The sequence below is a fragment of the Balaenoptera physalus genome (genome assembly GCF_965194825.1).
Source record: "Balaenoptera physalus genome assembly, chromosome: 18".
NCBI lineage: Eukaryota > Metazoa > Chordata > Mammalia > Artiodactyla > Balaenopteridae > Balaenoptera > Balaenoptera physalus.
The window spans coordinates 56,054,523-56,080,233 of record NC_138899.1 but is presented as its reverse complement, the minus strand read 5'-3'; the positions used below and the strand labels follow the sequence as shown (position 1 = coordinate 56,080,233).

The following is a 25,711-nucleotide window of genomic DNA, read 5'->3' as shown; positions in this document are numbered from 1 at the left end:
CAGTTGGATTTATCACAATAGCTGAGTGAGCTTCCAGTGTTTACCTTCTGGTATCATGTATAATCTCAGTGTCAGATGAAGAATATAGAAGGGAAACTTCCCAAACAGTGTTTGCCAAGTAGAAGGTGCACATTAATTATTCATTGGTTTGTTAATAATTTCTGTATTGATTAAGAAAATTCAGGCTTTTTGACAGGGCATGATTACCACCTGAATTAGGCCTCAAGTTCTGAGATTTTAATGACTAGTCATCACTGTAGAACCATGTAGATTTTGCTTGAAGCTGTAATCATTTGACTTTTACCCGTAGCTCTGGAAATGTCACTGTCTTCTTTTAAGGCATTTATATTTACATTAGAAAGTTAAAGTTAATATTTAATAATTAAAATTAATATATAGATAATAAGTGTGTTTGAGGCTCAGATATTCCATGTAAGTTACCAAGTGGTAACTGATCATGATTGTGCTTTTCACTATTGCCTGAAACATTTTTTTAATTAAACTTTTTCTTTTGAGATAATTGTAGACTCACATGCAGTTGGAAGAAGTAATAAGAGATCCCTTATATCCTTTACAGTTTTCCCCAGTAGAAACATCTTGCAGAATTATAATATTACAACCATGATATTGACAGTTAAGATAGAGAACATTTCTTTTTTATTTATTTGTTTATTTATTTATTTACTTTGGCTGCATTGGGTCTTCATTGCTGTGCGCGGGCTCTCTCTAGTTGCGGCTAGTGGGGGCTACTCTTCGTTGAGGTGCGCAGGCTTCTCGTTGTGGTGGCTTCTCTTGTTGCGGAGCACGGGCACTAGGTGCGTGGGCTTCAGTAGTTGTGTGTTTTACTAGATATGCCTAAGTATTTGGTTCTTTTTTTTGAGTGATTATAAATGGTATTATATGTTTAATTTTGGCATCCACGTGTTTGTTGTAAGTATCTAGAAATACAGGGTTTTTTTTGTTTTGTTTTTAATGTTTGTCTTGTATTTATCTTCTGTTTACCTTGTTGAACTCACTTACTAGTTCTAGGAGCTTCTTTTGGTAGACTCCTTGTGATTCCTTGTGATTTTCTATGTAGACAATCATATCTTCAAATAGGGACAGTTTAATCTCTTGCAGTTCCTATACACTAACAACAAAAGATCAGAAAGAGAAATTACGGAAACAATTCCATTCACCATTGCAGCAAAAAGAATAAAATACCTAGGAATAAACCTACCTAAGGAGGTATTTCAAATAGGGACAGTTTAATTTCTTCCTTTCCAATATGTGTGCCCTTTATTTCCTTTTATTGGCTAGAACTTCCAGCACTATGTTGAATAAGATTGGTGAGAGTAGACACCGATGCCTTGTTCTCCATCTTAAGAGAAAAACCATTCAGTCTTTCACCATTAAGTATAATGTTAGCTGTAGGTTTTTGTAGATGCTTATCAAGTTAAGAAAGTTTTGCTCTGTTTCTTTTTTTCTGAGATTTTTATCATGAATGGCTGTTGACTTGTCAAATACTTTTTCTGCAATATTTCTGCATGTGGTCAATACGATTAGGTGATTTTTTTTCTTTAATTTGTCAAAGTGGTGATTTTATATGATTAATATGATTGATTTCTACTGTTCTACTGTTGAACCAGCTTTGCATCCCTGGGATAAACCCCACTTGGTCATAGTGTATAACTCTTTTTATATATTACTCAATTCTATTTTCAAATACTTTAAGCATTTTTGTGTCTATATTTATGAGGCATGTTGGTCTACAGTATTCTTTTTTGGTGCTGTCTTTTTCTGGTTTTGGTATCAGGGTAATACGTCATAGAATGGATTGGGAAGTGCTCCATCCTCTTCTTTTTTGGGGGGAGGGTGTTTGTAGAATTAGTGTTGTCTTTAAAGATTCTGTAAACCAGTGAAGCCATCTAGGCCTTGATACTTCTTTCTTTGGGAGATCTTAAATTATGAATTGCATTATCCTAATAGCTTATAGGACTCTTCAGGTTGTCTATTTCATATTGAGTGACTTGTGGTAGTTTGTTTTTGAGGAATTGGTCCGTTTAAGTTGTTAGTGTTGGTAGGCTTCCCTTCAGCTTTGAAGGGAACTGCAGGGGTAGTTTGTGTCTTTTCTCTTTTTTTTTTTCCTTTGTCTTGCTAGGGTTTGTCAATTTTATTGACTTTTTTTCCCCCAAAGAATCAGCTTTTTGTTGATCTTAAATTTTTCCTCCTATTTTTTTTGTTCTAAATTTCATTTATTTCTGCTTTTAATTATTTTCTTCCTATGCTTGCTTTGGGTTTATTTTGCTATTCTTTTTTTAATAGGTTCTTCGGATGTGAGCTTAGATTATTGATTTGACCCTTTTTCTTTTTTCTATTATATGTGTTTATGCTATAAATTTCCCTCTCAGAAGAATTTAGCTGTCTCCCACAAATTTTGATGTTACTTTTTCATTTTTATTCAGTTCAGTATATATTTTGATTTCACTTGAGACTTCTTATCCTAAGTATATATTCCACTTGAAAAGAATGTATATTCTACTCTTGTTGAATGGAGTGTTCTATAAGTGTCACTTAGATCCTGTTGATTGATATTCTTGTTGAGTTTTTTTATATTCTTGGTTGATTTTCTGTCTTACTGTTCTACTGATTGAGAGAGGGCCTTCAGCTATAATTGTGGATTTATTGATTTCACCTTTAAGTTCTGTCAATTTTTGCTTCACATATTTTGCAGCTCTGTTGTTTGGTTCATATACATTTAGGATTGCTATATTTTCATGGTGGATTGTCCTTTTTATCATTATATAATGTCATTCTCTAGCTCTGGTAATTTTCTTTGCTTTAATGTTAATATAGCTGATTCTTATGTCTTTTGGTTAATTTTTGCATGATATATCTTGTTCCATCCTTTTACTTTCAACCTGCCTAAGTCGTTTTTTAAAAAATTTTTATTTTATTTTATAAGTTTTATTGGAGTATAGTTGATTTACAGTGTTGTGTTAGTTTCAGGTGTACAGCAGAGTGATTCAGTTATACATATATATGTTCATTCTTTTTCAGATTTCTAAGTCATATTTAAAGTGAGTTTCTTTTAGACAGCATGTTGGGTCATGTTTTTTTTAATTTACTCTGCCAATCTCTTTTAATTGATGCATTTGGACCACTTAACATTTAATGTAATTATTGGTACATTAGGACTTACTTATGTCTACCATGTAAGTTTTCTGTTTGTTCTGTGTTTTGTTTTTGTTTTTCCTGCCTTCCTATGGGTACTTGAACATTTTTTAGAATTTCACCTTGATTTATCTATAGTGTTTTGTAGTGTATCTTTGGTTGCTCTCGATTTTATATTAGCTATATTATACTTAGTTTATCATAGTCTACTGGTGTCATTTTTTTTTTGACACTGAATGACATATAGAAACCTTACCTCCCTTTATGTCCTTTTACTTTTTCTCATTTATAATTTTCTTAAATATTTTTTCTATATATGTTTAGAAACCACATCATACAGTGTAATAATTTAGAAAACTTAAGAGGAAAAGCAAACTCTATTGCGTTTACCTATATCGTGACCTTTCTTTCTTCCTTTCTGACTTTCAGGTTTCCATTTTTTGTTTCTTTTCTTCTTTTTTTCTTTTTAAATTCCTGAACACATTGTCTCCTCTCCTCTCATTTTTTAAAACAATATTTATTTATTTATTCATTTTATTTTTGGCTGCATCAGGTCTTAGTTGCAGCATGCGGGATCCTCCGCTGTGGCTCATGAGCTCCTTGTTGCGGCACGTGGGCTTCTCTCTAGTTGTGCTCAGGCTCAGTAGTTGTGGTGCATGGGCTCTGTAGTTGAGGCATGCTGGCTCTCTAGTTGTGTGGCCCACATGCTCAGTAGTTGCGGCACACAGGCTTAGTTCCCTGACCAAGGATTGAACCCATGTTCCCTGCATTGGAAGGCAGATTCTTAACCACTGGACCACCAGGGAAGTCCCTCCTTCTGTTTGGAGAGCTTCCTTCAGGCATTCTTTCAGGGTAGATCTGTCCATGACAGATTCTCTCTATTGACAAGGATTTCTTTGGGTTTATACTGGTTGGGATTTGCTCAGTTTCTTGTATCTGTAGGTTTATGTCTTTTGCCAAATTTGGGATCTTTTCATTCATTATATCATTGAGTACTTTTTCAGACCTACCTTCTTTGTTTTCTTCTTCCTGGAACCCGATGACACAGGTATTGGATATTTTGTTACAGTACTACACATTCCTGAGACTGTTCATTTTGTCTCTGTTTTGTCTCTGTCATTCAGATTGGGTGATTTATATTGTTCTGTTTTCTAGTTCACTGATTCTTTGCTCTATTCTCTCTATTCTGCTCTTGAGCCCTTTCACTGACCTTTTTATTTCAAGTGTATTTTTCAATTATAAAACTTTCATTTGGTTCTTCTTTATGTCTCTGTTTCTTTACTGAGGTTTTCTATTTTTTTCATTTGTTTCAAGCTAGTTCATAATTCTTGTTGAAGCATTTTTACCCTGACTACTTTAAAAATGTGTCAGATAATTTTAACATCTCTTTCATCTTTGTGTTAGCATCTATTGATTGTCTTCTCTTTTTAAACATATAGTCTGAAATCTTCCTGGTTCTTGGTGTTTTTCACCAGTGCCAAGTGATATTCAGTTGAAATCTGGACATTTTCATGTTATGAGACTCTGGATCTTATTTAAACCATCTGTCTTAGATGGCTTTCTCTGACAACCCCTCTGGCAAAGGAAGGGAAGTCACTACCTCACTATTGCCAGGTGGAGGTAGAAATCCAGGTACCCCACTCTACCTCCATTGACACCCCAGGGCATCTCCTTGTTACTGTTGGGAATAGGTAGGAGTTCCAGCTCCCCACGTGGTTTCCACTGACACAACAGGCAACAGAGGAGGCCGGTTTGTGATAGCATAGCATGGGTGGAAGTCTAGGCTCTTCATTCAGCCTTCACTGGCCTGGGTGGGGATGGGACCACAGTTTTTTACTGTGGTGTTTAGCTAGAGTGATTATTGTCTAAAAGTTTTCTGTCTTTCTGTTTGTCCATTGGCTAGAGAAATCAGACTTTTGTTGGGGCTTTTTTTGTTTGCACCCTTTGGCATTTCCAGCTTCTTCAGTTCCAGCTCTCAGAAAAAATAAGGCAAAAAGAAAACCCAAAGAACTCACCACCGTGTTGTTCCTTGGGTCCCAAGGTCCCTAGCTGATTTGTCTTCTTTTCACCTTTTAGAGTTGTCTTATATTTGTTATTTATATAACATACAAGGTTTTTAGTTGTACTTAGTGGGAAGACTAGGAAAAAGTACACTCACTTAATGCCTCCAAAAGGAGAAATCAGGGTTTTGTTAGTTTGTTTTGCCGCGCTGTGCAGCTTGCAGGCTCTTAGTTCCCCCACCAGGGGTTGAATGTGTGTCCCCTGCAGTGGATGCGTGGAGTCCTAACCACTGGACCGCCAGGGAATTCCCTGAAATCAGTTTCAGTGTTGACTTTTAAGAACTTGCTGGACAAAATAGTGTGTGAGATTTCAAAGTTATATTATAGAATCTGTGTCCATTTTCATACAGAAACTTGGCTAATTGTAACTGAACCATACGTATGCATAAAATAAGCTGTTTGGCAGCATTGACCTGGAACATACCAAGGGCTTGCTTCTGTCTTTGTGGGGGAATACAGGCATACCTTGGAGAACTGTGGGTTCAGTTCTAGACCACCATCATAAAGCAAATTTTGCAATAAAGTGAGTCACACCTTTTTGGTTCCTCAGTACATATGAAAGTTATGTTTACACTATGCTGTAGTCTACTGAGTGTGTAATAACATTATGTCTAAAAAATAATGCATGTACCTTAAAGATTCTTTATTGCTAAAATATGCTGACTTTATCATCTGAGTCTTCAGCAAGTCATAGTTTTTTGCAGTAGTAACATCAAAGATCACTGATCACACATCCCCATAACAAAGACAATAACAGTGAAAAGGTTTGAAATATAAGAGAGTTATCAAAATGTGACAGAGACATGAAGTGAGCACATGCTGTTGGAAGAATGACGTCAATAGATTCACTTGATGCAGGGTTGCCACAAATCTTCAATTTGCAAAAAATGCAGTATCTGCAAAGTGCAATAAAGTGAAGCACAATAAAACGAGATCTGCCTGTACAAAGAAACAGACTCTATCTTATCTCTGATCTGTCAGTCTAATTGGGCAAAAAGACCAACATATACAGAATAATCAGGGAAGTGGTCAGTTGCACTGCAGTCCATAAGAAGAAAGGGGAAAATAAATGTCATCAGCAAATATGATTGGATTATAAATTAAATCTGCTACCTTTAGTTCTCTTAGGAGTAGTTATTATATAAACTTGTCCCATTTTATTCAGTATTTTATTTGCAGCCTGCTGTGTGCCAGGCCACTGCACTTAGATCTAGGATATAAGTATTGGTAAAATATGTTTCTTTCCTTTCAGAAACTCTCAGCTTTAGTTTGGAGCCACGGGTGGGAAGCAGGTATGAGAAGGCAGATTCGTAAAATTTTATCAGTGCAGTGTCATAGACAAGTCCTACAAGAGTAGCTAGAGTCCTGACTAGGGTCAAAGAAGGTCACAGAGAGATGGTGACATGTCATGTTTGGAGGATAACTAAAGACATAAAAAGAACCGGGACAGAGAAGAGCATTCCATGCAAAGGAACCCACAGAAAGGAGCTTGGTAGAGAGTGTGGGGCATTGGGATTATTTTGAGGCTCCAGTGTAATGGTAGCATATGTAACTTTATACATTCACCAGTAACATAGCTGATTATTTTTAAATGTTTAGATTTTAACAATTTTCTGTTCTTTGCTGTGATCCAAATCAGTGAATTTTTATTGCATTAACAATTACACAGAGCTTTATTTTTTAAATGTATTTATGAATATGCTAGGTTTGTTGGTAGGTGTTATATTCATTGGGTAATAAATAGATGACCAGTGCTTTACTGAGACACTAACTTTATGTGTCTGTGTGTGTATGTACCTTGATTTAAAAATAATTCCAGCATACACTTGTGTATATTTGACATAGAGAGAACATTAAGAAGAGGCTCTTAAAGTTCTGTCCAACTAGAAAGAGTTTACTTTGCAAAATCTTTACTGTGCTCAGCAAAAGAGATTACATTATCGTTTTCTTTGGGAGCCAATTTCATTGCGTTGGCCAAAAAGTTCGTTTGGTTTCCCCAGTAAGATGGCTCTAGTAGTGTTTAGTTGTCTTTAACTTCATTTGAAACAATTTTGTTAGATTGTATTGTGACAGCTGTCACATCAGGGTGCATTTTTAAAAACTTATCAAAATGAGTGAATTTTTGTGTAGCCATTTTAATATTGAAGATGGAAGGAAAAAAGCAACATTTTCTGCATATTATGCTTTATTATTTCAAGAAAGGTAAAAACGCAACTGAAATGCAAAAATAGATCTGTGCAGTGTATGGAGAAGGTGCTGTGACTGATGAAAAGTGGTTTGTGAAGTTTCGTACTGGAGCTTTCTCACTGGACGATGCTGCACGGTCGGGTAGACCAGGTGAAGTTGATAGCGGTCAAATGGAGACATTAATTGAGAACAATCAATGTGTACACCACGTGGGAGATAGCCGACATACTCAAAATATGCAAATCAAGCGTTGAAAATCATTTGCACCAGCTTGGTTATGTTAATCGCTTTGATGTTTGGGTTCCACATAAGTTAAGTGAAAAAAACCTTCTTGACTGTATTTCCGCATGATTCTCTACTTAAACGTAATGAAAACGTTCTGTTTTTAAAACAAATTGTGACGGGCGATGAAAAGTGGATGCTGTACAATAATATGGAACAGAAGGGATCATGGGGCAAGCTAAATGAACCGCCATCAACCACACCAAAGGCCAGTCTTCATCCAAAGAAGGTGATATTGTGTATATGATGGGATTGGAAGGGAGTCCTCTATTATGAGCTACTTTTGGAAAAGCAAACAATTAATTCCAACAAGTACTGCTCCCAGTTAGACCAACTGAAAGCAGCACTTACTGAAAAGCGTTCAGAATTAGTCAACAGAAAACGCATAATCTTCCATCAGGATAACACCAGACCACATGTTTCTTTGATGACCAGGGAAAAACTGTTACAGCTTGGCTGAGAAGTTCTCATTCATCCACTGTATTCACCAGATTATTGTACCTTTGGATTTCCATGTATTTCGGTCTTTACAGAATTCTCTTAATGGAAAAATTTCAATTCCCTGGAAGACTGCAAAAGGCACCTGGAACAGTTGTTTGCTCAAAAAGATAAGTTTTGGGAAGATGGAATTATGAGGTTGCCTGAAAAATGGCAGAAGGTAGGGGAACAAAATGGTGAATACGTTGTTCAATAAAGTTCTTGGTGAAAATGAAAAATGTGTCTTTTATTTTTACTTTAAAACTGAAGGAACTTTTTGGCCAATCCAATTTTTCATCTGAAGGTAGTTTTTCCACATATACCTCTATGCTGATTAGCAGGGAGACATGGTGCTTTATATGGCAGTGTATGTGGACATGGTCCTCCTACCTAACTAGAGTTTCCTTTTCAGATCTTTACACGATATGGTAACTTATCTGGAAAGCCTAAGGTTAAACCAGAATATTGTCTTGTGTATATTGAGCCAAACATAGCTTATATTTGGGACTCTATGCTTGGAATGTTTTTAGAAAAATGTTCTGTTTTGATTATATGGACCAATAATTAATCTATTTTTATTTTTTATTGCAGATGGAGTCTGGTGGTACAGTTTTGAGTACCAACTGGTCTGATGTAGGTAAAAGGAAAGTTGAAATCAATCCTCCTGATGATATGGAATGGAAAAAATACTAAATAAATTAATTTGCTATCACTGTATTGCATATATTCAGCTAACGCCCATTGTGTATTAATACTGCATTCTTGAATTTTGAACACTGAGTACATCTTTTTAAAGGATTATACCTCTTTACCTCTTTGTGCTTTAGAAATTATTTTCCTTCAAGTGTTCTATGAGTCTAATGAATGAAGGACATGTTTTATCACTTTTGTCCTTAAGGACTTCAGATACGCTGAAATGGAATGAAGTATCATTTGCTACTAGATAGATTAATTCTACCTAGTTGTGGGAGTGGAGAAATTGTTAATGGGATATCTTGGGTTATTGCCTTATTTTTGATGCAGTATTCTGTTAATAATTTATTAGATGTGACAACTTTGGGTGAGCATAGATTTCTCAATTTCAGTGTTATATTGTTTGCTTTTAAAAACTGCTTTTGAATGGAGTTGTAAATACAATTTTTCTATGAAGAAGTTTGGTTTATTTACCTTTTTCTTAAGTTTTTAATGAAAACTTAGAGAAATTATTTATCACAGGGGATTCCCATTTGATTATTTTTATGGGGAGTATTTGTAATTGCACTGAGAATTTTGGTCCTTACCCTTCAAATTCCTGTATAAAACATTGACACCTGAGTTTATCATGCTGCAAATTTAACTGTACTGAAGGCTAATCTGTGAAGCGGGGTCAAACAGTAATTTAGGAGAGCCCAGCTCCACTTCTTGCTGCTTTTGCCACAGCAGGATTCCTGAAATTACAAGACTGGTGGTTTGGTTTGGTTTTTTTTCTTCTTTTTATCTTTATTAGAAAATCTCTCTTCTTATAGCCCCATGATTACTTTGCTTTTGGTGGTTTAGGGCAGCTACTGAGAGAGTAATATGTATACATTTAGTATCTATTCTGTTTATAGAATAAATAGATACCATGGGAATACAAAAACTAAAAGACATGATCGTTGACTTCAAAGACTTTATAATCTAGCAGAGAGAGAAAATTAACATTCAGGAAGGAATTATGAATGGTTGAATGGTGAACTTATTAAAAATACAGTTTTGAGATAGAAAAAATATCTATCTGTGATTAAATGTTCTGTGATTAAAACTGTTGATAGTCTAAGCTGTTACAAAGCAAAGGCCATGGATGACCTGTAGGTCTGATTCCTTTTCTCATTGTAATTTTGGAACCATAGAGGGTGGTGTCTATTAGGTCTCACTAACATTTTGTGGCAAGGAAGTACTCTGTACCCTCATAGCTGAGGATAGGGTGAATGGGAGGCAAATTAGCCGCCATCTCCAAAAAGAGTGGGAATTCAGCCTCTTCCTTCTAGTCATTTGACATGTGTAGGGGAGTTCATAAGGAAAAAGTGGTGGGGTGGTACCAGACCATGCGCAGACTTGCTGTTACTGCTTGTTTATGCATGTAGGGGCTTTCCCTTGTCCTTCTGCCCACTTAGAGTTACAGGCTACTTTTTTTGATGTTGAACACTGAAGGAAAAGGCAAAATTAAGTTCTTGCATGTATGGATTTCTAAACTTTTCTCCTTAGGAAACAAGGTAGTGATTATGTTAAGTTTTCTCAGTACCATTAGTCCCCAGGGGTAAGGAGGCTCTTGCTACAGAGATGGTAAGTCAGTGGCATACCCCAGAGAAAAGACTCCTGGCTCTAGCAAGTCTCTGCCACCCACTAGCTTTAAAATCTTTAACAGGTTTACAGCCTTCCTATGTTTTATTAGTTCCTTTATCTGCAAATCCATAGGGTCTTAAAGTTTAATTAAAAGTCCATGATTCTAAATAAGGAAGCATTTTTGCCTCTTAAAAGCAACTTTTTTCTTTCTTAGGAATGACACTATTATAATAGAAGTTGGGTTTTTTTTTAAAAGGTTCTAGTACTAGTTTTGCTTTTATTTTAAAGGATACACTGTCTAAAGTGTGTTTATCTATTGGCTAGATTTGCTTAAGGATGTGGGATTCAGGATTTTGCTGAGCCAAATGGAGCTCCTAATATACATGACTATGTTATATTACAGTGTTACCTTGTCTAAATACAATAGGTTTATGGGTAAAGAAGGGAATTTTGAGAAGTAGGTTAGACTGCTTGCCCTGAAGTACCACTCTAAAGTACTGCTTCTCTTTCACCATTCTAGACAATGAAAAATTGTAAGACTCCAGAAAGTTAAAAAACTTCATTTTGAGCCTTTATCTTTATTCTCTGCTATCACAGCTTGGCTATTAATTGGTCCCACTTTCTTTCTAGACTCCATTTCCTCCCTGCCTCCCTCCCTCCTTCCCTCCTTCCCTCCTTCCCCCCTTCTCCCACATGGCTTTCAGGATCTCAGTTCCCCCACCAGGGATTGAACCCAGGCCATGGCAGTGAAAGCCCAGAATCCTAACCACTAGGCCACCAGGGAACTCCCTAGACTCCCATTTTCAGTTCTCAAATCTTGGTTCTCTTTGTGCTCTAGTTACCCTTTTGTTTCTTTAGAATGTACATTTTTCTCTTAGTATTTATTTTCCTTTTTGAGGTTCAGTCTTAGAATACATTTTTTTCTATCTTTATATGGAATGGAAGAAAAGGATGGTTTGCACTGATAACTACAGTTGTCCCGCAGCCTGTCCCCACCCCCAGCATTTCCATTCCTTTGATTTGAGATATTCACTAACTGCAGAACATTGAATTGTTATTGTCTCCTTGAGTCTGGAAAAACTTTTATTTTCTTAGCAGGCTAACTGTATAGGACAGGGAGAAAATAATTGACCTGTCCTAGATAAATTTTTTAGATAAATTTCAAATAAACATTCAAAATGAAGCTATGGGCTTCCCTCGTGGCGCAGTGGTTAAGAATCCGCCTGCCAATGCAGGGGACATGGGTTCGAGCCCTGGTCCGGGAAGATCCCACATGCCGCAGAGCAACTAAGCCCTTGCATCACAACTACTGAGCCTGTGCTCTAGAGCCCGCGAGCCACAACTACTGAAGCCCGCACGCCTAGAGCCCACGCTCTGCAACAAGAGAAGCCACCGCAATGAGAAGCCTGCACACCGTAATGAAGAGTAGCCCCTGCTCACCACAAATAGAGAAAGCCTGCACGCAGCAACCAAGACCCAGCGCAGCCAAAAATAAGTGAATTAATTAATTAAAACTAAATAAAATGAAGCTATGTCACTATGCTATTATGAATAGTTTCGATAGACATTTTAATTTAGTTCACTACTGAAATGTGTTGTGGCTGTCCTTTCCCATTTTACCTTCCTTTTCTCCTTCCCCAATTAAATACATATCAGATTTAGGTCGTTGATCAGAGAAATACATCACTGACCCAGAGCAGTATTGCCTATTAATTGACCATCTGATCTGCTGAGTGCACTTTAATTTGATTGGGGTCTTCGTTGTCCAGGTTAGTGTGCATGTCTGACTTGTAGCTATTACTGATATTTCCAGAAATAGGTAGAACTTTTCTGGGTGTTATGTGGTGTTTGTTACTAGAGCCACTTTTTTTTTTGTAACCAGCTAGCTGTAAAGTTTACCTTTATACTCTTACCTGCTATTTTAGCCCCATATTTTAGCATCCATAACAGAATATGGATATCTGTTATCTCTGCCTTGGAGGAACCAGGGAGAGGAAATAATAAAAGCTAAAAGGACAAAATAATGATTTCTGTGCCAGGAAGAGTCATGTGTAGTTTTAAATAAGGGGGACCGTCAACATTGATCTGGTTTCTTTTGTCTCCAACTATGCATATTCTATTGTAAAACCATTTTACACATATCAAGAGATTTTATTTTGGAAACATTGGGTACTTGTGGGTAAATTGGAGATACTGCTTTACTCAAAAGTGTTACTATTTGGGGCCACCTTTGTGATTTGCTTCTGAAATTAATTTAACTCTTAGCCTCTCTTCCTACCTCAGTAAACTTATCCCCCAAATCAGCTAAAATCATACACATTGCTAGCCCATGCGGGCAATAACAGTGATAACTATTCTGTACTAGTGCTTTTTATGGGCCAGGTGTGCTTTATATGTACTACCTCGTTTATAACAGCCTTGTGAGGTAGTGATAGCATCCTGTCATTTCAGATCAGAAAAATGAGGCCCAAGTTAAGTTCTTTGCCTAGTTCAGTCCACTGATAAGTGATGGACCTGGGATTTGAACCGAGGCCTGTCAGAATTCAGTTCCCATGCTTTTAACAACTGAATGAATTGGGTGGACGAGTGATTTTTATTAATTAATCAGCTGTCTCACAATGAAGCAGAGGATGTGCAAGTTGAAGTTTTTAATTCTTGTACATGAGGTGGGAAGTACATTTCTTAAAGATCAGAATATTATCATCAGTTTCATAAGTAGGAAAGCTTATTAGGAGTCCAGATCTCTTGCCTCTTGTAAAGGTAATACAAGCAAGTAGTCTTGACTTGTATTGAAGGTTTTGTTTTTCTCAAATGCAGATAATTACAGAGAAACAAGATACGCTTAGAACTGTTGCAGGTGAAAGAAGACTGGCACATCATCCTGATCAAATTCTTGTTGTTTAAACTTGGGAGCTCTCATACTAGTTTTCCTTGTTCAAATGCTAAAATTGTTTCAAGGTTTTTTTTTTTTCCTATCTAGATATGTGTATTAGGATCAGTGTATCACTGATTTCTTCAATAAAATTGGAATGATTCAGGTTTAGTCCCTTTGTTCCAATCATGTTAGCACTTTATATACTGAATTTTGCCTTGTCTGGAGTCTTCTAAATGTTACCTTTGCTGTGCCTTCAGATTTGATTTTTTAATTCTTATATTTGCATTGAGACTTCTCATACATATGTCGTTGACTTTATTTTCTCTTATAGGATTCAGTTATACAAAAGATGTTTCAAAAACAGTACTGTTGGCCCAAAAGCAATTTTTACTTATCAAAAAGGAGTAAGGAAGATAATCTTCAATGGTTGTATATGGGCTTTTAAAAACCATGCTCTACAGTGTAACTACAAAAGCTCTAAATAATAGTAAACTGTTACACATACTATGTGCTTGATGCTCTGTTAAGTGCATTAAAAGGCAATATTGCATACTAGTTAAATGCATGGACTCTGAAGACAGCCTGCTTGAGATCAATCCTGGCTACACCGCTTACCAGCTGTGTGACAGTGGGCAGGTACTTAATGTCTCTGTGCCTCAGTTTTCCTATCTAAATTGGGCTAATATACCCACCTCATGGACTTATATGAGTTGAATGTGTTAATAAAATTCTACAGTTATTTATCCTAATCCAGAGGTCTCTAAAAACTAGATTTGTGCATGTTTGTGTGACTCAGTGGTTAAAAAAAACAAAAACCTGTCCTAAAGTTGCAATTTGAATAGTCATATATTTTGCTGCAGAAATATTTGTTTAATAACAGTGCTACCACAGATCCTGCTGAGGTTATTAAAAAATCAATAGTATATCTGTACTGCATTCTAAAATTCAAAATCCTGAATTCAGAAACACATCTGGCTCCAAAGTTTTTGAATAGAGTTACATGTACCTGTATATGTAAAGTGCAGAGAGCAGTGCTTAATGTATATGCATTTAGGCTGAGAGGTTTAAATAGTGTAGAAAGCCTTTTTGTTCTAAGTCCTTCAAGATTCAGGATTCTGTCTGAGGAAGGTATATCAGCTGCTTAAAAATCATTAGTATAATTAAAAAAAAATTACAGTGAGAGCATAAAAGTTCGCAGAAAAGCTTTTATTTTGAATGAGTAGTTATTTTAATTTACTTAAGCAGAGCTTAAATATGCAAGTATTGTCAGCAGTACTTTAAAAAGAATCATAAATTAGGAACTTCCCTGGTGGCACAGTGGTTAAGAATCCACCTGCCAATGCAGGGGACACGGGTTCGAGCCCTGGTCCGGGAAGATCCCACATGCTGCAGAGCAGCTAAGCCTGTGCGCCACAACTACTGAGCCTGTGCTCTAGAGCCTGTGTGCCACAACTACTGAAGCCCGCGCGCCACAACGAAGAGTAGCCCCCACTCGCTGCAGCTAGAGAGAGCCCGCGAGCAGCAACAAAGACCTAACGCAGGCATAAAATAAATAAATAAATAAATTTTAAAAAAGGAATCATAAAGTATAGTGGTGCCAGAACACACAAACTATATGTAGAATGTTAAGGGACTTCCTTTCAGAAGTTCTTTGATTTTAATTCCATTTTAATTTAAATTCAAGACAGTAAAACTATTAGGGCTTATAAAAACAAGTCGCAAAATCACGCCACTTGTAAACCACAGGTTCTGTCCTGTTATTTCCATCAGTGTAGAGAAACTGATAGTTGTTTTTTTGCAAGAGTTAGTTCATCAGTCTATTCCCTCTCTACCCTGCTCCCTGCCCCTCAAACAATCAGTGGGGAGCAAAAAGTATGTGCAGTCCTTTGTATATAGACACTAGAACTATAGACTCAAGTTTGGGGGTCTTCTCTCCCAACTACCACTTTTTGTCACTCATTTGTACTCTAACATTGACCTTTTCTGTGACCTAATTGACTACAAATGAACACTTTCCTAAGTTAGCTAGCTTAACTTAGTGCCTGTGAAATATGCTAAGAAATTGAATGTATTTCCTTGGAATTACTACTTACTATTTTGCTATTTATTAGTTGCAAAATGATCAGTTTATTTCGACTACCACAGAGGTAATTGTTTCATAGCAGAAAGGACACTAACACGTGAATTTGGAATCTTAAAATCCCAGTTTTGGTATGTTAATAATGGTGTGTTTTGAGGACAAGTGACTTAACCCTTCTGAACTTTTTTTTCTCATCTCTAACACTAGATGATAATTACCTGTCAGGATTGTGAGGACTTAACTAAGTCCTGACTCAAAAGTATGTGACCAATAATTGTCACTTAAGTATAAAGTCCTTGATTTTTTTTCTCAGTGCTGGTGAGTAGTAGAATTCCTAAAAGTAAGGTAACAAATCTGACTTTTAGCTGCTATTCAAGGGCAGCCTCAGCCGTTTTTTTAGCTGTATCTGTCACTGCTTCACTGTGTACCTAAGCTCCAGGCACACAGGAATAGTCTATTTAGGGGTTTGCATACTTTTTTTGTAAAGGGCCATATAATGAATATTTTAGGCTTCGTGTGGCACATAAAGACTCTATTGCATGTTCTTGTTTTTAGTTTGCAGACCTCTGCTCTGTCTGAATATCCCATGTATTTTTTATTCCTTCTTCCATCTGACCTGGAAAGCTTCAATTTCCTATTGATGTGTCAAAACTAAGTTAATTATGCCATCTCCAGGAAAGCTGTTTAATCTTGTTCTACTCTGTCAATGACTGGCTTTGTAGCAGTTGGATTGGGTTATTTGCTTATGGTTGAGGCACCCATTAGATCCTTTGATAGAATCAAACCAAAACCACAGTGTCCTGTGAGCATGTTTGAGAGTTTCATCTGTTCATTATCAAGTCACTACAGTTGACTCATTTCTTCCCGCGTGACTGAGCTGCTTTGGGGAGGGTTGGGGGGGTGCTGGCTTTGAACTTTGTACCTGCAGTACCTGGTGCATGGAGAATAAGCTTTCAGAGTTTGGTAGATGGTCTTAACGCTGCACAGAGGAATGCCCTTATTTTCTTCTCTTCATTCTTTTAAGTGTCCTCAGAATACTCTTGTTAAATCCCCCCTTCCATCCCCTCCACAGGAATTCACTTCCACTCCAGCTGTGTTGTGGTGGAGGTGCCTTGTTGATGCATCTGTCAAGGCAGCACTCAGAGTTTCACCGATTTTAGGGTTAGTTGCATGGTGTCTGTTTTACCCTGTGTGTCCTACTTCATTACGTTGTTATTTACTTATTTTTGGATCTTTGATGCCGAGTACAGTGCCTTTCACATAGTAGATATTCAAGTATTGAAACTGTTGTTGCACACTAAACTAAAGTATTTTAAAAACTACTGTGTTTGTAATATGTGCCCTTGAAATTATTTATTCATCAATATAGATAGAATAGTAATTTAAAAATAGATATTTAACCCCTGGTCATGAGAGCTAAATATAATTTGTTCTTCAGTTATCTACACCACTAGAGGGAATAGCAATTACATAACTAATCAAAAGCCATGTGATACGTTTTTTTTTTGTGTTGCCATTTAATTTTCAGATTCTTTTTATTCCCCCCTGATTGTTTTAAAACCAAAATATATGTGTTTCCTTAAAGAAAGGACTGAAATTTACTTTCTAATTAGGTTAGTCATCCTTTGAGAAGAAATTTTGAGCCCAAGAAACTTGGGTAAAGGAGGCCAGAGTTTTACAAACCCCTGAATTGGTTTGGGCATATGCACAGGTCTGGAAACTAAGAGTGAGTTGAGCAATTTCATTTATAAGCATACCAACTTCTAGAGGCAAAAATTTGGACTGCTTACTAGTATATTTTTTTTCTGGAAAACCCCCAAAGAGATTCTGAGCTACTGAATACTACATGAACCTCTTTGGTAAGGGTTACGTACTTTATTTTTTTAACAATATTAATACCTTTGCCGTCTTTCAAAAGCCATATACTTTTTTTCTTGGATTGGGTTTTCACTTTAATTTTGGTAATAGAATAATATATAGAATAATATAGGTAAGTGACAAATACATGTTCATGGTATCATACCCATTCATTCATTCATCAACGTTGAGTGCAAGGTATGTGCCAGACACTGTTCTGGACACTAGGGATACACGGGTGAACAGATTCCCTGCATTTATGAAGCCCAACTTACGGGGGAGATAAGCAGAATGTATGTTAAATGACGTTAAGTGCTAAGGGAGAAAACTGCACGTGCGAAGAGGCCCGTAGGTGGTTGAAATTTGAGATGGGAGACCAATTGAGAACTCAGTGAGCGGACCTGAACTCAGTGCAGACTGGAAGGGAGCAGAGGGAGTGGTGCAGGTTCCTGAGAAGGAGCATTGCCAAAAGCAGGCACAGCAGATGTGCAGGCCTCGGTGTGTGTGCGGGACTCCAGGGAGGCTGTGGGTCTGGGGCCGGGCGGGTGAGCGTTGGGATTGAGTGAGTGGAGGCAATGGGGGCCTCAGTCACGTAGGGCCTTGCAGGTGGTAGAGGTGACGTGATGGTAGCCAGTGCCAGGGCTTGCCCCAGCTTAATGTGGAATCATGTTGTCCTCAGTGCTGTCAGAATTTTACTGGTTATCGTTCTTTTTAAAAATGTTCTGATTTTTATCAAGTGTATATACAGTCAAATCAAATTTAGTTTATAAATCTATCAGGGATTGCGGTGGAGATTTGCTGTGAACACCTGATGGTATTGACGTGAATGAATTTGAGTTATGGTATATGACTTGGTGGGTATATGTGAAGGCCTCGGGTTCAGTACTTCCTTGAAATATTTATTTCTGTTCTTTTAACACATTAAATTACAGATAATGTCACATTTTAGTGTAATCTGTGTTTAGCAAAGCTGTTTCCTGTTCTGCAATATAAGTATGGTTATAGCATACTAGATGCTGAGACAAAATTGGATTAATTAGAATGATTGGTTGTGAACAGGGACTTAATGAGTGTGGCATAGGATTTTATGTTTAATAGAATTGTCAAAATCAGATCAGCAGGCATGTTCTTATGGGCCGTCTGCCAAGACTGGAAGTCACTTTGGTACCTGTACTCCCTTAAACGTGTATTTGCATTCCATTCCTTGTCAACGTGAGACAAAACAAAGAAAAATAAAATCAGAATTTTAGAGCTGGAATGAATCTTAAGTACTGTCTGGTTTTACAAATGCATTTTTTCCCAGAGCGCACTCATACACTTTTTTCTTCATAAGAGTTCTTTAACTCACATAGATAGTTAGTTGGTGATAGAATCAGAATTTAACTTGGATAAAACTTAAATTATTTACCCCAGTCTTGTACTGATCTTCTGACAGTTGTCCCAAATATCAGGCAACTAAAAATTCCAGCATTGGGAAGATATTCTGTATAAGATAGTGGTTCTCAAGCTTGAGGGTGAGTGACCCTCACCTGGGAAGCTTGTTTTTTTAAAAATGTAGGCTTTCTCTGTTTCCTTCCTGAGATTTTGAATCAGTAGGTTTGCGATAGGGCCCAGTAAATCTGTGTTTATCATGACCTGGTGATTTTGAAGTATGTGACCTGGGACCTTGCCCTTAAAAAAATGATTTCGTGGAGTAAAGGTGAGAGAGAATTAAAAAGTGAGGTTATTAGCACTAATCATCTCTGATGTCTTATTTCTGAAAAATTTTAGAAAAAAGTAAAAAGCTACTTGAGATCTTGTTCTTTTGAAGAACTTGTTTCCCTCTTACATAGATGTAAAGGCAGAGGAGAAATGCTTAATGATTATTTTTGTTCCTCTGTCATCAGAACCTTAGGGTCATTATGATACAAGTCATTGAATCCATATAACCACATGGTACACCACATGATGAAAGAAAATCTTTTTCAGTGAAAGTGAAACAAATTGAGACTATTTGGACAAGATGCTAGTTTATCATTGCTGAGATATTACTAAAACTGAGCAGAGAATATTAGAATAGTCAATATTCATGGAGTATCTATAGAATATGATAGTACTGATTGATAATAAGGCACTATTTCTTTAGTGACTGGAATATTCTCAGATGTTGCCTGATTACACCTAGGTGCTAAGTGAATTAAAAATTATGGTGGTGCTGGTGGATTAAGTCGAGTAGAATATGTTAGGGAGATCTTTCTGGAGTGGAGATCTTTTTCACTATGTAGTTGTATAGTTACCTTAGTAACTAATAGGCAGGAATATGGTTTTAATTGAAAAGAAACCACTTGCCTTTAAAAGCATAATGTCCTAGATGAATGGATAAAGAAGATGTGGCACATATATACAATGGAATATTACTCAGCCATAAAAAGAAACGAAATTGATTTATTTGTAGTGAGGTGGATGGACCGAGAGTCTGTCATACAGAGTGAAGTAAGTCAGAAAAAGAAAAACAAATACCGTATGCTAACACATATATATGGAATCTTAAAAAAAAAAAAAAAAAAAGGTTCTGAAAAACCTAGGGGGCAGGACAGGAATAAAGATGCAGACGTAGAGAATGGACTTGAGGACACGGGGAGTGGGAAGGGTAAGCTGGGACGAAGTGACAGGGTGGCATGGACATATATACCCTACCAAATGTAAAATCGATAGCTAGTGGGAAGCAGCCGCATAGCACAGGGAGATCAGCTCAGTGCTTTGTGACCACCTGGAGGGGTGGGACAGGGAGGGTGGAGGGAGAAGACACAAGAGGGAGGAGATATGGGGATGTATGTATATGGTATAGCTGATTCACTTTGTTATAAAGCAGAAACTAACACACCATTGTAAAGCAATTATACTCCAATAAAGATGTTAAAAAAAAAAAAACATAAAAGCATAATGTGCTGCTAAGAGAAAATTTATGCTTGGTAAGTTTATTCCAGGTCTTTGACTATGTCAGTGTAAAGTAAATTTATTATAAAAAGATGGATAATAGTCTAGGTTAATGGAATATAGGCAGTTGAAAAGAAAATTTTTAGTAATTAAATAATCCACACCTTTGAAAGGCTGAAGAACAGGAAGCTAAAGAAATCATGTTTAAAAACAAAATGTATTGCAAGTAAATTTGCAAATACAATGCTAGTTTTCAGAAAAAAGTGTATAGAGGTTATTTCTTCCAAACTATCTCATTGCTATTAAAATTTTTGTAGCCATGTTACAGATGAGAAAAAGGAGATTGATTCAATTACAGAAATTTGATATGAAGAGAATATTTGTAAAGGAAAAGGCACAAAGAGAACAGGGATATGACATATAACATCTGTAAAGTTATTAGCTCATTTGTTTAAAGGAACTTAAAACAAATGGTTTTTAATAATTTGGTGTTTTAACATAGTGATTTATTTATAGCTTTGTAGGTATACTGTTTCCAGTCCCATTACTTATCTTTATCACTCTATGGTGATAACATAGACCCTAATGAAGACTGATGCCTGTGTATTTGATTTAAAAACTATTAAGACATGGTAAAGGTTCAGTAAACCAAACACCTTAGCAAATATTTGCTAGGTTCGGTTATACACGCATAAATGTATATATAGATGTACTTACCTTTACACAGTAAGTACCCCAAAACTGTATGTAAATTGATTACTTTTGAGTGTAAGCAGTTTAAATAAAACCTGTGGTTGAGTCCCTTTATTGTTAAAAGTCAGTCAATACTAATTTAGTTTTGTAAATTTGATTCTAACATACTGGGCTTTTCAAAGTGAAACCTGTATATGCATATAAAATATGAGCATGTATATATGTACCAAAACCCTTAAAAGGAATTCAGCTTTCTTTTATAAACACCAAAACTCACTCTGCCTGTAAAATGTTTTTGCTAAAGTTTGCATCACTGACTCTCAAATTTGCACCTTTCTGTCTGCATACACTACTGGGACTATCTGTGCATGTAGATTTTTGTCAGCTCCCTCCTTCCCCCTCAATAAATCCGTTAACTTAAAAAAAAAGTCACACTTCTATAGAATAAATGTTCATAAAACAAATTAGCATATTCAGCTTATACAGAAATAAAAATTAAATTATTCCATTCACACAAGGAATTTCTACTTTGTAAAAATGTAGCTTGTATTTTGGAGTGTAATAAAATCTGATGTAAGAACAACTGTTGAGTGGGTTAAGTGATTATTCTGAATATATTTACTTTTTTAGTGTCAACAATTATTTGAGGTGATGGTGGGAAGGAGTTATAAGGATGAAGTTAAACAAGTTTTTAACGTTGCAATGGAAGTTTGTTCCATGAGATATGTTAATGTAATATAGAACACTTAATGAAGCCCAGCAATACCATTTCTTCATTTTCTCTCTGTGCTGACGCAGCAACATCTATCACATCCAAGACTACTGAGTCAAACTAGGACCTTAGGACCTTGAAAATGAACCTGTGATGTCCATTAGGATTGGTTTATATCACCACTGAGAATTAATTAAAGGGCAAGTCAAGATTCAGCACAGCAAACTGGGCAGCATTTGCAGCTTTTGGACTGGCCTGGTTAGAGGTTATTTAGGGATTAGTACCAATTTGCAAAAAGTTTGTATTCAGCAGTGTTGTCTCTTCCGTAAAGTACATGCTTCCTTTGTACACTTGATTCTTCCCTTTCAAAGTAGACCTTTAGTTTTCTTCATTGAACACAATTTGAGTCTCTTTTGTCATTCCTATGCTTAATCCAACCTTGAGTTTCCCCTCTTCCCTTAAAACATCCATTTTCTTTCATGTTAAGTTGACTTCCTTGGGTATTGAGTGACTTTTCATAACACAGCATAATTCCATTCTCTGTTAAGTAAATTAAGTAAATACACCTGTATTTCATTTAATTGTGGTGCTTTAAAAAGGAAACACCTTTTCAAGAGGCAGCCTTCCTTCCCTATGACACGCTCTCCTCCTTGCTAAGTCTGGCACCTCTTCAGTTATCACATGGAAAGCTACCAAGGGGATCCAGCTAAAATGGAAACTTAACCAGCCTCCTCCTTGCCCGAAACCTTTCATTGGTTTCCTAGTCCTTATCCCCAAATAAATTCAATTAACATGCAGTATGAGTAAGATACAGCTCTTGCCTACATTTCCATCTTTTTTTTTTTTTTTTTTTTTTTTTGGCCACACCTCGCGGCATGCGGGATCTTCCCGACCAGGAATCGAACCTATGCCCCGTGCAGTGGAAGCGAGGATTCTTAGCCACTGGACCACCAGGGAAGTCCTACATTTCCATCTTGATATTTTTCTACCTCAGCCTGAATGCTCTGTTTCCCTGCTTGTACCATACAGCCTCACCTCTACTTGACCTATTCCCTCTGCCTGGAATGCCCTTCCTTTCACCACCCGGCTAACTCCTGCTCATCCTTGAGTACCCACTGAAGGCATTCTTTCTCCAAGAAGCCCAATGCTCCCATCTTTATCAAGGCCTTTGGTGTACCGAATCTCAATTATCTGTTCTCTCATTAGACCACAGGCTCTTCTGGGGTGGGATCACTGACTCGATCTTTTTTTTTTTCCTTTTATTTCCAGAAGCAAGTACATACAGGTTGCTGGGTGGTGAGGTGGGAGATGGTGTGCAGAACCATTGGCACTTACTTGCTTAGTTAATAGAGTGACAACCATTTTGAAAACTCAACGTGTAAAATTTGTAACTGTAGGAAGTTGCTGCTGCCTGAACAGTGTGATCATTACATATAATTCAATGTGTATCTTTCCTTCATCCCTTTTTTCTCCAAAGACTAGCTTGCTGTACATTCCATTAAATGCAGGTATATGAGTGTTCATCTGATAACCAAGTTTTAAAAATCCTGTATGACTTTACAGATTTAAATTGCCAACACTAGATATACAGTAGTATGGTGTATATAGACTATGGGACTGTCATGGTATCAGGACCTCGCATCTCTGAATCTTTGTGTTGTTTTGGAAAACTTTTATTTTCCTTAGGAAGGTTCTTAAACTGTGAGAGTCAAAACTAAAGTGTCAAAAACATGAAATACCTGCTCATCTTCCTGATCTAATATTTAAATTTTTAAAGACAGTCCTTGTTCCTGAGATTCTTTGTCATTATAGATAAATAAGCCATTCCTCCTCAGCCGTGTCTGTCAAGCCGCACTGCCAGCCCTGCTACTAGGAGAGTAACTTATTGGTAATTGGACTACATCAGCAGCCTGATTTGTACTGCAAAGGTAGAAATCATTATGCTGCTTCATGCCCAATGACCACTTACTGAAAGCAGACTGAAAGGGTGTGAAGAGCTGGTTTTCAGAATGTCAATGAAAGTCCTTCCCTACAAGTCTGATTTACCTTCGACTACATTTTCCTTCTTTATCCTAATGCTTGCTAATGCTCTTTTCTTGGGGGTGACTCTTAACAGGGCAGCCATCTGTTAATCACATGCCAGCACATAGTATAGATAAAGAATTTCCTATGAGCTGCCTTATAATGTTTACTCTCAGATGCCATTATATGTCTTGTTTTCCCTTTTCTGTCTATGTTTTTATCTAGGAACTCTGGGGGCACATTTGCAAGACTGGGAAAGAACAATAAAGGTTAAGAACAACTGAGGAATTATGTACAAATAACAACAGCAGACAACTAAATTGTTTTAGTCAGTGATGATTTAAAAGGAACTCAAGTGTACAGTTGAGATCTTTGACAAATTGTAAATAATTTTTCATGATTATTTCAAAATAGCTTGGTAAGGAAGTCTTAAAAGCAGGCCTTACTGGCAAAGAAAAGCAAAAAATAGCAAGTAATAAAAGGATTATGATGATATTTTAGACTTAAACTACCCTTTCAGTACATTTGCAATTCTGGATAAAGTTCTGTAAAGCAGTTCAAAAATACTCTAAGTGTCTCGAATAACATTGCTCAGATGGAATATAAAATACTTTGTGGTCCCTTCAGCATCAAGATGCCTCAAACTTTGGTTGTTTCTGGAGTTAATTCTTTACAGCACCTGGTATATGAAGTGATTTCACACCATGCCCAAGATGCGGGCCACCCACCAGCTACATGGCATGACAACTCTACAGGCTGAACGGCAACCCTGGTAATTATAAGGCCATGGATAATAGCCCCCCAGTGGTTCACAGATCTTCTGGCAGTGGGTGTAGCTCCGCCTGCATTCTATACAGCAGATTCCTTCATGATCCAATCTAGGGTCGAATGTCATGCCTTCTCCTTCCTGCTGCTGTGAAATAAAAGAGAATTATTTGTGTTTCCTTCATAATGAGAAGTTTATAGCATCCACGTTACTTTAAAATAAGGTCCTGAATGTCTCACTGCTACCAGAAATCAGCATTATTTTCTGTAAGGAGTTTTCAGTCTTTAAACCTTATAATTCAGAAATCCTTCTAACATCAAGGAACTTCCGTCCTACCTAATCTGTCACTGGCAGGAAGGTTTAGGTTTTTTTTGTTTTTTTAATGTTATGGTGAAGTTTCTCCATGCCTTAAGTGAGCCATGGTTACCACTCACTAGTAACTCAATTTGTTTTAAATAGGAAAACAGGGAGCGTGATTCAAAAGTAGCATTTCTGCCACTGCTGAGGCACCCTGGTGCCTTCTTGTAGTAATGGCTTCCAGGGCTCTGGGGAGCACATTTTGAAACTCATTGGTCCAGGCTAACAACAGATTGCTATTCCACTTGCACTGGCTGAGAACACTGCCAAGTCATTTAGCTTCTGCCTTCATGTCAACATAAGGGTCTGTAACACTCAGAAAAAGGCACCATACAGTGTGTAAAGATTCCTTAAACTTTATCTTCTAGTTTCTATGTGCCATCATTATAGTTACATAAATACAAACTCGTATCGAAGTAAAAGTCTCCTACAGAACCCTATTTTCACTGCTGGAGAGATCACAGAACTGGAAGAAACGTGCCCCTGCCAAGTTATGTAATACCTGGTTTTCCTTTTCATGGATTTCTAGGGGTAAAGAGTCCATATCCTCTTTACTATGGCATTGAATTACACTGGCAAAAAGCCCTTATCATTCACGTAACTTCTTTGTTCAATTTAAGCCTCTTTCCTGGAAGAACAACTTGGGGAGACGCAGCACCAACATGGGTTAGGCTTGAGCTAAGTGAACTTAAGCAACCTTTCTGGTATACTTTTTAAAAAGTCTTTATTCAACTTTTTTTGCTGTGTGTGTGTGAGGGGGTGCTTTCTATTATGAGAAATTTCCAACGTATTGGAAAGTGGAGAAAATTGTGTACCGAACATCTAGATTTGACAATTGCCAACCTTTTGTCAAATTTGATTTTAAGTATTTTAAATTCTGAAGTAAATTTAAAGAGACTTGAGGGCATTGTGACATTTCACCCATAAATACATTAGAATGTCTCTCCAAAATAAGATGGTGTTTTCCTGCACC

The 25,711-nt window shown here is 37.0% G+C and overlaps 2 protein-coding genes across 3 annotated transcripts in view; one reads left to right on the top strand and one right to left on the bottom strand.

The window, feature by feature from the left end:
• Positions 1–18,540, top strand: part of SUGT1 (SGT1 homolog, MIS12 kinetochore complex assembly cochaperone) — a 52,460-nt gene extending 33,920 nt beyond the window's left edge. The window contains exon 13 of the mRNA XM_082435850.1: positions 8,751–18,540. Within this exon, the coding sequence (XP_082291976.1) occupies positions 8,751–8,852 (102 nt within the window). The 3' untranslated portion in view covers positions 8,853–18,540. The remainder of the gene's footprint in view (positions 1–8,750) is intronic.
• A 5,395-nt stretch (positions 18,541–23,935) lies between these two features.
• The window catches only part of CNMD (chondromodulin), a 28,018-nt gene continuing 26,242 nt past the window's right edge, over positions 23,936–25,711 (bottom strand). Inside the window, exon 7 of one of the 2 annotated variants that reach the window (XM_082435851.1) lies at positions 23,936–24,528. In XM_082435851.1, the coding sequence (XP_082291977.1) occupies positions 24,313–24,528 (216 nt within the window). In that variant the 3' untranslated portion in view covers positions 23,936–24,312. The remainder of the gene's footprint in view (positions 24,529–25,711) is intronic. The other variant, XM_082435852.1, reaches the window with a different exon arrangement.